At 43.8% G+C, this 12897-nt stretch overlaps 1 protein-coding gene across 1 annotated transcript; it reads left to right on the top strand.

Annotated features, from left to right (window-relative positions):
- The first annotated feature begins 202 nt into the window (after positions 1–202).
- PRDM14 (PR/SET domain 14) lies at positions 203–12897 on the top strand. Its single transcript, XM_043974369.1, has 7 exons — positions 203–962; positions 2965–3018; positions 3161–3318; positions 5568–5838; positions 9018–9220; positions 12010–12111; positions 12670–12897. Exons 1-7 carry the CDS (start codon positions 203–205, stop codon positions 12895–12897), a joined length of 1776 nt encoding a protein of 591 aa, XP_043830304.1.

Genomic DNA, 12897 nt, shown 5'->3' with positions numbered 1-12897 from the left:
TAAGAACCTAGGTGTGTCTCTTATCCTACTCTACCCTCTAGAGATTTGCTTCCCTAGGTTGGGAAGGGGGATGCTCCCTACAGCACCGCCCACTGACAGGTTTTCTCTCTTTACCCTCCCGCAGATTTCCTAGTAATCTTCTGTCCCCGAGGACTACAGACTTATCCCTCCCTTAACCTTACCTCGCACCCTTGCCCTGGGCATGGCCCAATCTTTGACTAGTGAGCTGGGGCCCCAGGAAAAGGTGTACGCAGAAGAGACCCTCCGGAGCAACCCTACCCACGTGGCTGGCTACTACACTCCTCTCCTGCCCCACGGCCTGTATGGGGATAGTCTTGCCAGTTCGCCCCCGGGCGGCACTCCCCTGAGCAGTTCCGCGGAATTTTTCCAACAACTCAAGACTTTGGGAAGACCAGTGATAAACTCCACTGCGCTGTCCCACTTCGGCTTCAACGGGATGCCTGCTTTCCTGAACCACGGTGCGGCCCTGCCGAGAGAGCCTTTCTATAACTTGCCTCCAGGATCCTTGCCTTTCTTTGGCTGTGTTTCCCCAGAGGAAGGCCATCCGCCTTTCCCCAAGGAGGGGCTACTCCCTATGGACAGTTGCGGCGTTGGTGGTAGCAGCAGCAGCGGCGGTAACAAAGATTGTCAGAACAGCAGCCTAAGCCTCAACCTTCCGCTGGCGGAGACCTCGGTGGCCTGGTCAACCAAGCTCTCGTCACCCAAGATCTCTCCTCAGTGGCTTACCGGCCCCGCGCCCAACCGGTTTTTCCCCTACTCCCCGAGAAAGAGGCGCTATCTAGACGCGGGCTCCCAGAGCGCAGACCCCGAAGCCCCGAAGCAATACCGCTTTACGGAGGAGGAGTTGCGCCTAGTCCTGTATGGGGCTATCTGCTCCCAGCAGCAGCCCACTAGATTGCACTGCGCGATCTCCGGACTCCGAGTACCGGAGGACACCTCAGGTAAGAGAGATGGGGACTTAGTGAATTCGAGGGTTGGCCTGAACTGGCCGGGAAAGATCAGTGGAAACTGGAGTCACAGGAGGGATGGAGGCATTTAGGAGGACTTGGGGAAATTTTCTCTAGAACTTTAGAGACAGGGAAGTGGAAGGGGGGCGGCGAGGGGGTAATAATTGCAATGATCGATCCAGGTAATCCAGGCCTGGAGGTGTTGGTCTGTCAGTTACTCAGCCACTATTTATTAAGCGGCTTTATACACCAAGAAAGGCAAAACCTCAGTCCCTACCGTCAAAGAGCGCATTCTAATTGGGGAAACAACCCGCTACTATGTCCATACTAAATGAAAACTCTTTAAATTGAACGTTCTCTCGGAGGGAAGACACTAGCCAAGGTACTAGGGAGTTGTGTGTATATGGGGCGGGGGGGGGGGGGGAGGGAGGGAACACAGATTAAAACAAAAAAAAAACTTTCTGCAGAAAGTAGTATTTGAACTGGGAATGCAGGAGGGAGAGCCGATGAAAAGGTGTGGTGTTGGGATATGGGAATGCCCCGTTCACCGAACTGCTAAAGAAAACCAATGTCACCGAATTACAAAATACGTGGAGGCGAGCCAAGTGTAAAATGCCCAGAAAGGTAGGAAAGGGCAAAGTTGTTTAAATGCCTAACAGGAGTTTGAATTTGATCCTGGAGGTTATAGAGAGTCGAGTTTTATTGCGGTGGGCGGGGTAGGTATTATGGTTAAGACCTGTCTATCCGTAGGAGAAAATGCACCTCTTTGCTTTGGGTAGAAAGGTGACACCAAGTGCCAAACGTAGCTCCGTATCACCTCCAGGATAAAATCGAAAAATTTACCTGGCACTCAGAGATGTTCATATGCTGATGCTCCCCCTCCACATAACACTTTTTCAATCTTAGACCGTTCACAGCACCTCATCCCACCCCAGTCGTGTATTCTGAGATCCGGTGACACTGGCATCCTTGCTATTCCTTCAAGACACTCTTCTCCCGACTTTTCATCGTCTGTCCCTCATTCCTAGAACGGTCTCGCTTAACTCTGCCTCGGCTTCCCTGGCTCTCTTCAAGCCCTAATTAAAATCCCACTTTCTACAGGAAGCCCACCCCTCTTAATTCTAGTGCCTTTAAAAAAAACGATTATTTCCAATTTATCCTATATATAATGTGTTCATAGTTCTTTGCATCTTTCCTCTGACATTAGACTAAGAATTCCTAGCGAGCAAGGAGTCTTGCCTTGGTTATCCCCAGAGCTAACTTAGCACAGTGTTTGGCACCTCAGTTAATAAGCATTGTATTTTCTCAAATTTTAACTGCTGGCTAACTGAATCATAATTATACAGCACTTTTTGTTTTTTGTTTTGTTTTTATTCTTATTATTTATATTAAATAACCATTAAAAATTTAAAATGTAAAAAGAGAAGGCATGGACGTATAGACCATAGGATAAGAATTTCTCATTTGGGCTTGATTTAACTCCACTGTGTAGGCTTTGTAGTCTACTTTTGGTGATGTGTAGATGAGTGTTTACAAGCGAGTGGGTTGTGGTCTTGCAGAGGCTAATTGCATTTATTGCTACAGAAGATTATTCTGTGGGAATGCAATGTCTCCGATGCTCTTCGGCTAAAGTGCACTGTCCAGAGTGAGATCCCTGAATCTTCTGAAGCACTTTAAGCAGTACTCACTTAGATGGGTACTTGGTAGCAGCCACATATAGAAAACTTCCCTGCTTAGCCCTTCCAAGACCCAAAGGGGAAAATCCAAGCATTTCTGTGTCTTGGAGGAATGTTTGGGTGAAAGATAATTGACTTACTTTGTAATCCAATGTATGTTTTGCATTTAAAAACATCATTCTGAGGCTTCACCAGACTGCCAAAGGGGGCTGTGGCACAAAATAGAAGCCCTGACCTGAAGTGTTGGCCTCAGAGCCTAGTCTCCTTCCTCTTAACCTAACTCTCCTCAGATCTCTTATGAAAGCATGCATATTTTCCAGGGTCAGAATCAGTGATTCAATCTTTGGATAAAGACTCCCTGAAGTTACCTGAAGGTAAGTAGAACTCTGGGGCTAGGAGAAACTTTCCCTGAAACCAGGGGCACTTCCTACCCTCCTCCTCCCTGCTCCCTTTAGCCATCAAAGTTGCATTTTCCTCCTATCAACTTTTCCTCTCCACCTTGGGTTTCTCCTTCAGGTCTGTGCATACTGAAGACCATGTGTGGTGATGTCCCTCAGTTCGGTGTGTTCTGCAGCAACCTTGTTCCCAAGGGGGTTAGGTTCGGGCCCTTTCTAGGTAAAGTGGTCAACGCAAGTGAAATCAAGACCTATGGTGACAATTCCCTGATGTGGGAGGTAAATCAATCATCTCCTTTGACTGCCACTAAAGGGAGAGGGCTGGTTGGGGGAGGGGAGACCTTGGGCTAGGGGACAGTAAGGGGAAAATTCAGGGAGGGGATCATCTTGAGACCCAGTAGGAGGGCCTTCTGGGGAGATTTACATATGCACATGCATCATAATCTGCTGTCTGGACTGTCTCTTTTATGAAACTGTTCAGGGAAGGACCTATACTCATTCTATTCTCATAAGGGCATACGGAAAACATTCTTAGCGGAGTAAATTAGCAAATAATAATAAACCTCATTTATATAGTTTTGAAAGTATGCAAAGGAGGAAAAAGCAAAAAAAATATAGATCCCCTCGTACAAAAATTAATAACTAGTATTTAAATATACTTTAAGGTTTATAAAGCACTTTATAAACAGTATTTAATTTTATCTTCACAAACAACCCTGGAGGTAGGTTGCTATTCACATTTTTCAGATGATGAAATGAAGCAGACAGAAGTGAAGTGACTTAGCCAGGGGTCACACAGTCAGTGTCTAAAGGCTGAATATGAACTCAGGTCTTTCTGACTCAAAGTCAGCACTATGCTGTATTGTTCCTATTTTATACATAGGGAAGTAGGTTTGGAGAATTTAGTGATTCACTCAATCCCATCACTAAAAAGTTGAACAACAGGTGATAGAGTTTGGTGGGGAAGGGTTACTGCTACCAAGGAAGACTACAGTTCTCAGAAGTATACTACATGTGTAGTTATGTTACTACAAATGATATTATATATCATTTGATTTATCATATATAGGAATATATATATCCCCATCTTATGGGTTGTCTTATTGAAAATTAAGGAATACATCATATGTGAAAGCATAATATATACATTAGATAAATACATTAAGGATCTAAGTAGACACATCTTAAGAACTGTCTCTTTATACCCTCTCCTAATCTCCCCCTTTTCCTCCCCTAAGCCTGTATCTCCCTATTTTGCCCAGTGTGGAAGTGCAGTAGTTATTCATAGGCCTGATTCCACTGTTGATTAATTAGCATGGAAATTTTAACCCACTAATTCTGTTTTGGACCTGAGTCCATCAGCTCCTCCTAAGGCAACCTATTGGCCCACTGACCCTTGGGCACTTTACTGGTGCAGAACTCAATGTGGACCCCCAGTTGCCTTTAGTCTTCCTACAATTCATAATGCTGGAGTTCAAAGTTTCTACTACTAGCCTCAGCTTCTCCCAGTAATAGAAATTACAAAGTTGTACCATCTCTTTAAGACTTTATACTCCCTTTAACAGAAGCTACCTACATCCAAAGAAATTTAGTAAATGAAGGCTGCAGTCAGGAAGACCTGGGTTCGAGTCTTGACATATACTTGTTTTGTCATCCTGGGCAAGTCACTTAATCTTACAATTACTTAAGACTACAGGATGTTGCAGAGCAGGTGCTGACCTGGGTTGGTAGAGGGGATTTCCTTATTGGCAGTAATGCCAAAGGACTCTTAAAAAAAACCTACTTAAATTATTAATCTACTGAAGCCCTGCTGCAATGCTATAAGGTGACCCAGGGTTTTCAAAAGCCATGTAAGTAGAGAGTTTAGAGTTTAGAGGGCAAACTGTCAGGTCCTACCAAGCTCAAGAGCGTCAATCAACATTTAAGCAACTCCTATGTAGGAAGTACAGCTGGTCTCTGCCACTTACTAACCTTTCTAAGGTTTGGTTTCCTCAGTAAAATTAAGATCCTTACTCTACTTCCTTGAATAATAGAAGGATTATATATTTCTAGAAATAACTGCAGGTTCTGGTGTATATTTGGTATCATCACCATGAATAGCTTCTTATTAAGCTCCTAGAGCTTAGTAAGTATGTTAATATATTTATATGAAGCTCCCGGAGGATCGGACTGTTTGTGCTTTTCTCTGTGTCTCCAACACTTAGCAGAGTGTCTAGGACATAGTAAGGTCTTAATAAATGCTTGTTGAATGACTGATCACCTAGCACAGTGCCTTAATCATACACACTAAGTGCTTAGTAAAGGTTTACTTTCAATGAAAAAAAAAATTTAAATGTCGATGTACTAATGGAGCTGAGAAAGAGAAGAATCATAGGATGTTAGTTTTAGAACTGGAAGATCTTACAGTGAATCCAAACCCCTCATTTGGAAACAATACACACAAATAGATTGGGGCTATTCCTTTTCCCCAAGGAGTTCTCATTCATTTCTTCTCCCCTGTTCTCCACTGCCTCCCTTGTCTGGTTTAGATCTTTGAAGATGGCCATTTGAGTCACTTCATAGATGGAAGAGGAGCCAATGGGAATTGGATGTCTTTAGTCAACTGTGCCCGTTTTCCAGAGGAACAGAACCTGTCAGCAGTCCAGTGTCAAGGCCAAATATTTTATGAGACCTGCAAAGAAATCCTCCCCAACCAGGAGCTGCTGGTGTGGTATGGAGACTGCTACCAACAGTTCCTGGGTATCCCTGTGAATTTGAAAGTTATGGACAAAGAGAAGCAGCAACCTGAGTCCCCAGAAGGTGAGTACCCTGCCCCCCACCTCCATCCACCCTCCTGCCGGTTGCATTTTCCTTGTTGAGCCAGTGGGAGCTCAAGATTTGGAAATACAATGGACCTCAGTCTAGCCTCTGAGTTCTTAACCTTCCTTTGTATCCTGAAGCCCTTTGGTGGTCTGGTGCCAATGGATGGCAGAAAGTAAGGCTATGGAAGAGTTGTTCTAACCGACATTTAAATAAGTATAGACATCCTGTGGTGAGGAAGGTGTATTGCTAGGTAATGGCTCTCCTCCTCCTTCTAAGGCTTTCCTCTCCAGCCTCCCCCAGTGGGCCAGGCATGCTGAGGGTGAAGATAGTGGGGGCTGAAACCAAGGTGTCTGGGTTTTTTTTTTTTTTTAGGGTGAGGTGCAATTCGTGTAATTAAAATAGGCCTGGGTTGAGTGAGTGGATGGGGTTCCTTGTCATTGCAAATAGGGTATTTTGAGAGGGAGGGGCACCTAGAGAGGAAAGAAAAAGCTGGCAAAGTAAGAGGCTATAATGTAAAAATTCAAGAAAAATGAGCAAAGAGATTCAGTAGCAGGTTCATCAATTGTTAATCTCTAATCAACTAGCCAATGTTTATGAAGTGTATACTATATATCAGGTTCTGTGCTCAGAATTACAAAGAATGTAATAATTCTTTACATCAGGGAGCTTACTTGGGGAGGCAACAAGGATTTGTATGGCAATTTTTTTTAACATCAGAAAGTTAAAAAAAATTAAACCACTTATTTCATTATTCATTTTGAACTCTTTTCTTTTAAAATTTTGAGTTCCAAACTCTTTCTCTCCCTCTCAATCCCCCCCTTACCTACTGAGATAACAAGCAATACAACATCAGTTAGACATGTGAAGTAATGCAAACTGTATTTCCAAATTAGTCTATATAGCAATTTTTCAGTGATCTTCAAGTTTCATTTGTATTATTCCTGAATATCATGCCATTGATATTTTTCTTTGTCTATTTTTAGTCCAGCCATGTGTTCTTTTTTCTCATTCTTCCTTGACCTTAAATTTTATTGTGGTTTAGCACTTTGGTCTGAAAAGGTTGCTGACCCCTCCCTGCCAGGTTTTCCTTCCCATTGCCCCAGGGAGCAGGAAGGCTTTTTCTTCATCTGAGCAAATTCCAGCTCTGAGCAAAATGCTCCCAGCAGGGACCCAGGGAAGGTGCCACCTCATTGAAAGTGATAGACACCCCACTCTGATGAAAAAAAAAACAAACTAAACATACATTTTTTGATTCTTGTCTTTTGTCTTTTATCAATTAGCGTATATTTCCCCAACCACCTGTTAAATATGCCAGGCTTCTGTTGTCAATTCATAACGACCTTCCTGCAGCCCTTGAGAAGGCTTTCAATTGAGATTCCAGAATATCCTAGAATCATTCATGGTGTTTTTCTTCCCCACCCCATCCCCTTTCCTTTGCTTTCTTTTATTCATTCATTCACTCATTCATATAGTTAATTCTGAACTTAAGAAATAAAATAAGCATTTCCTAACATAGTAGAATAGGAAAAAAATGATGATTGCACATGAAACTGCAAATCTTTATTTACAGTTTGCTATTTCTTTTAAGTATATCATAAAGTTATTGTTTAACTTTGAAGAACATGGAACATATGCCCTTACTTCCTATGAGCTAGCTGGAAGGTCCCTGGGATTGATTTGTCAAAGGCTAAGATCGCATTATCTTTCAGAAAGGAGACCAGTATAACTGGCCATCAGTTTAAGGAGGATGAGGGTGTTCTCATTCTTGATCTTTTGATGGCTACCACTTGCTCTGAGACCCTGGATTGCTTTGGCCTCAATTCCTACCTTATGAAAATGAGACCTCTGGTTCTGACCCCCTACATTCCATATAGATGAGTTGACAGCTCATGGAATACTTAGAGCTGACTGAAGGGGAGTGGTGTACAGTTTGGGGAAACAAGTAAATGATCAGATGATCCTAGATTGTCCTGGGGAACAACTTTTCTGGTGTCTGAAACGTGGGGACCAGAGTATTAGGAACTGCTCTTTTTTTTTTTTTAAAGTAGGATTTTAGAATGGAAGGAAGCATAGTGCAGTGGCTGGTCCTGAAATAAGCAAAACATGGGTTTGAATCCTGCCTCTGACACATGGGCTGGCATGGCATATCCCCCCCAATGATAGAGAGCAGGAGTTCTCAAACTTTTCAGTCTCCAGGCCCCTTTAGTCTCTCAAATAATTGAGGACAGAAGAGAGTTTTCATTCTTGTGGGTTAAATCTACCTATATATATGTATGTATTGCTGAAGCAATTGGGGTTAAGTGACTTGCCTAGGGTCACACAGCTAGTAAGTGTTAAGTGTCTGAGGACAGATTTGATCTCAGGTCCTCCTGTCTCCAGGGCCGGTACCCTATCCACTGTGCCACCTAGCTGCCCCCAAATCTACCAATATTTATTGCCTCAGAAATGAAAACATTTTATTATTATGAAAATAGTTTTGATGTCATAGGTCCCCTGAAAGAGTGGTGGAGGACAGAGGACCCAACTTTGAGAACTGCTTTGCATAGAGCATACAGAGTTGTTGTAGTCAAGAAGATCTGAATTTTGCTTCAGATACTTAACAGCTGTGACAGTGGGAAAGTATTTAACCTCTCTGAACCTTAGTCTCCTCATTTGTAAAGATTAGGGGTTGGATACAATGACCTTTATGGGCTGTTCCAATTCTAAATCTGATCCTATGATGCTCTTGAAGTCTTTATCTCATTTGCTTCTTACCACAATGCCTGAAGTAGGTAATGAGTGTAATTAGTATTATTCCTATTTTATAAATTAGGAAACTGAGGCCGATGTCTGATAGTTAGCAAGGAGCAGTGCTAGTGCTACCCTTCCCCTTCCCCCAGCCAATGGATTGCAATTCTAGTGTTCTTTCTATCATACCAGGAATGTCCACAGGTGGGTGGCTGTTGGGGTATCATGCAAACTGAGCTGAAGACAGAACATTATGAGAGTGACTGCTTAGGAAGCTTTCCTCCGTTGGATCTGCAGGCCATGTGGTAGTGTGAGCTTACACTCTTTAGGGCCACTGGTGGGACAGAAATGCCCTTAGTCTTGGGACAGATAAGAAAAGAGGAAGGAGGGAAAGAAGCCTCTTCTGCCTCTGATCTCTTTGGTGTGTTTTTGTCTTTTTTTCTTGACAGAGTCTGGGGAAAGTCACAAATGTGAACGGTGCGGCAAAGTATTCGCCTACAAATATTACCGAGACAAGCACTTGAAGTATACTCGGTGTGTGGACCAAGGGGACCGAAAGTTCCCCTGTAACCTCTGCAGTCGATCCTTTGAGAAGCGAGATCGGCTCAGGATCCACATCCTACATGTCCATGAGAAGCACAGACCTCACAAGGTAAGAGAGGCAGCCTACTGGGGGTGGGGGGGTGGGGGAGTTCGGGGGTTAATCCTCTAATCTGATGATGCTCCCTCTTCCCCCAGCCACTTTTCTTCCTTTGGTATTCTGTTCTATCTTTACACTCCTTCCCCCTATTCATCCTTTCCCCCACCCCCCAATCATTCTGTCCTCCTTAAACCCTAGCTGTCCTTTGTCTTCCAGCCTCAGCTGCTGACAGCTGGGGGTCAGAACCATGCTGGAAGGAAAGAATTGGAAATCATGGAAGGAACTTTAAAGATGAAGACCTTCATTTTTACACATGAGGAAAATTAGGACTAGCCATAGTAATTGATTTGATCAAAGTTTTATAAGGCAAATTAGTGGCTAAACTGGAATTAGGAGCCCTCCCCTCCCCAACCCCCATTCCTAATGTGAGGCTCTTCTTCACCTAGAAAGGAGGGTGTAATTCAGGGCAGAGGGAGTAGGGGGAGCAGCTCCTGAGGTTACTGAAGGAAAAACATTGGAAGGAGAAAAGAATCAGTCAATCAACATACATTTGTAAAGCTCTTACAAAGTGTCAGACCCCACCCTAAGTGCCTGGGATACTAAGAGAGGCAAAATGTGTCTCTGCCCACAAGGAGGTTAGAGCCCTACTCTAGGACCTCTGTTCGACTTCATTAGGACTTAAGGCCTGTATGGGGAGTTCTGGCAGGACTAGCACCTGGTGTGAGGGCTTGCCAAGCCCTTTTTCAGGGCTACTCCTCCACCTTTGGTCTCCAATTCTCACCTGTGGCTCCAAGAAGCTGTAGCATGCACATTGGCCACACCTTGGTAAACCATGTTGGCAGATGAGCTAAGCCAGGTTGACTAACAGGCCTCAGACCCATCAGTGAGTTAGGGGGATGTCTACCCCAAGCATGTGAAGACTTCCCCCAGTGGAATGGGTAGATAAGAACCATTTGTTCCAACAGCCATGAAGGCAGCTGAAGCAGACACCATGGAGAGTTTAGAGCTTGGTCAGACATACAGGACACTAAGGTCATCCACTTCATCCAGGGTATCACTCATCATTTTGATTTTTGTCTAGCCACTGGACTTGTTGACTGGAAGAGAGTGATTTGCACAAACTCTGCCTCACTTAAATCCAATTCACGTGCAAGTTAATGACCCTATGAGGTCATTAGTTCTTTTGAAAACTAAAGATGAACAGCATTAGGGCTTAAACTTCTGATGAGATTAATCCTTGATAGTCTTGAAACCTAGAGAAAGCATTAGACTTCTAAGGTGAGACGATCAGATCTTAATCTTAAATCATTTTAAAACTCCAGAGCTTGGAGATTTTAGAAGGTCTATCAGCTCCCATCTCCTAATTTTGCAGATAAGGAAATTGAAGTTCAGAGAGTTAACCTAACTTACTATGTCCTTCACAAAACCTTTACTACTTTCCCCCAGGCTGAAAGTGATCTCTCCTCCCATTTCTCATAACACTTTGGTCCTCTTTTGCATTTTTTGCATCCTATCTCATATTACAATTGTTTGTACACGTACCTGAAATCCAGCCACTCCCATTAGGTTATTTTCTTCATGAGTGCAGAGACTGGGGTGTCCTTAGCTTGCTCCTAGCAGGGTACCAGAAACTGAACAAGTCCCCAAGGTTACATGGCAAGTTAGAGAGGCATTGCCAAGGTTAGAACTCAGGTTTCCAAAGCTCTTCTCTCTCCCCCACCCTCCCTCTTATTGTCATGTGTAACCTGGAACTGGGGGCAGGGGGGGGGGGAGAAAAGGAAGAGCTTAGACAGTGAGTAGTTTACCCAAAGTGTCCAATTTTGTATTAAAATGTATCTAAGCTGGGGCAGCTAGGTGGTGCAGTGGATAGAGCACTGGCCCTGGATTCAGGAGGACCCGAGTTCAAATCCAGCCTCAGACACTTAAAACACTAGCTGTGTGACCCTGGGCAAGTCATTTAACCCCAAATGCCTCACTAAAATTAAAAAAAAAATGTATCTAAGCTGAATTTTGGATGAGTCAGATGAACTAATGATAATCGCTCCACTTCCAGTAGAATCTAAAGGCAGTGATTGTTTAGTTTTTGGTATCAATGGTGTCCTTACATAGTAGGTACTTAATAAATGTATGTTAGTTGATTGATTGAAGGGGCCTACAAGATAGGTAAAGAAAGCTTGTGATTTGCCTCACTGGAGGAAGTACCCACACCAATAATGAGATTACAGATCTAAGTAATAAGTCAGCCTAATATAGTGGTTATTATTTTCCCTCGAAAACCCTTGTGAATCCCAAGTAGTGACAGCAGGTGCAATTTAGAACTCATTAATCTGCTCTCAATTAGAAGGTCATTCTTAAACTACAACAATTTATGCTGTGGCCATAAATCCAACTTTTACATTGATCCTAGCATTGGGCAGAGTCTGGAGAAGGTCAAGAATGTGAAAGGTTTGTAGCCATGGGTTGGCCTACAAACATTCTGGAGACGAGCACTGAAATGGAGCTCATAATTCTCAGGAGTTGCTTCATTCTCTTTTTAATGGGCAGCTTTCCTCACACAGGGACCTTACTTTGTTTGTTTGTTTGGGGTTAAGTGACTTGCCCAGGGTCACACAGTTGGTAAGTGTTAAGTGTCTGAGGCCCGATTTGAACTCAGGTACTCCTGATTCCAGGGCCAGTGCTCTATCCACTTCCCCATCTAGCTGCCCCAGGGACCTTACTTTGAAATGTACTTCTGCAATTGGCAATATGCGTGTTAATGACCTGTGTATATAGTTGGCTAATTATGACCCTTTTTTCCCCAGTGCTCTATGTGTGGAAAGAGCTTCTCACAATCCTCCAGCCTCAACAAGCACATGAGGGTCCACTCTGGAGAGAGGCCATACAAGTGTGTCTACTGTAACAAGGTAAATGGAAACTGTCTTCAAGACAGCAGGACGGTTCTGTAGCTGAGTTAGATTGGTGAGGAATCTGTCCTTGTGGTGTTTATAGTTCATGGGTTTGTAGCTTTAGAACTGGAAGAGGCCTTAGAGGCCATCTCATAAAAACCTCATTTTACAGATGAGTAAACTGAGGCAGAGAGGTTAAGTGACTTAGCCAAAATCTCCCAACAGTAAGGCTCTAAGGGGAGGGAGAGAGATTTGAATCCAAGTCTTCCTGACTCAAGTGCAATGTCCTATTCACTATGCCACACTCTCTCCTAGAGATGTTCGGTTGCATCTGATGCTCTGTGGCCCCATTTGGGGTTTTCTTGGCTAAGACACTGGTGAAGATGCTGTGTTGTCTCACTTGGTCCATCCAACCCTGTGAGGGAGCTATTCTTAAAATATGTGACAGCAAAACTAGGAAGTGTTCAAGTCTTCCTGCCAAACAGGACCTCTAAGACCCACCCAACCACAGTGTGCTTTCTGCCTCTCTCATCAGGAATTTAATTTGTCCAATTTCCTCTCTTCCCTGTCGCTTAGGCCTTCACCGCCTCCAGCATTCTTCGAACTCATATCCGACAGCACTCTGGGGAGAAACCCTTCAAGTGCAAATACTGTGGCAAAGCTTTTGCTTCCCATGCGGCTCATGACAGCCACGTCCGGCGCTCTCACAAGGAAGGAGGGAGCTGCTCCTGTGGAATCTGCGGGAAAACTTTCATGGAGCAAGAGAAATTCCGCTGCCACATGAAGTTTCATGATGTCCTCTAG

Source organism: Dromiciops gliroides, chromosome 1, assembly GCF_019393635.1.
Source record: "Dromiciops gliroides isolate mDroGli1 chromosome 1, mDroGli1.pri, whole genome shotgun sequence".
NCBI classification, from domain to species: domain Eukaryota; kingdom Metazoa; phylum Chordata; class Mammalia; order Microbiotheria; family Microbiotheriidae; genus Dromiciops; species Dromiciops gliroides.
Note: the sequence above shows the minus strand (reverse complement) of the source record. Positions and strands in the feature narration are given on the sequence as shown.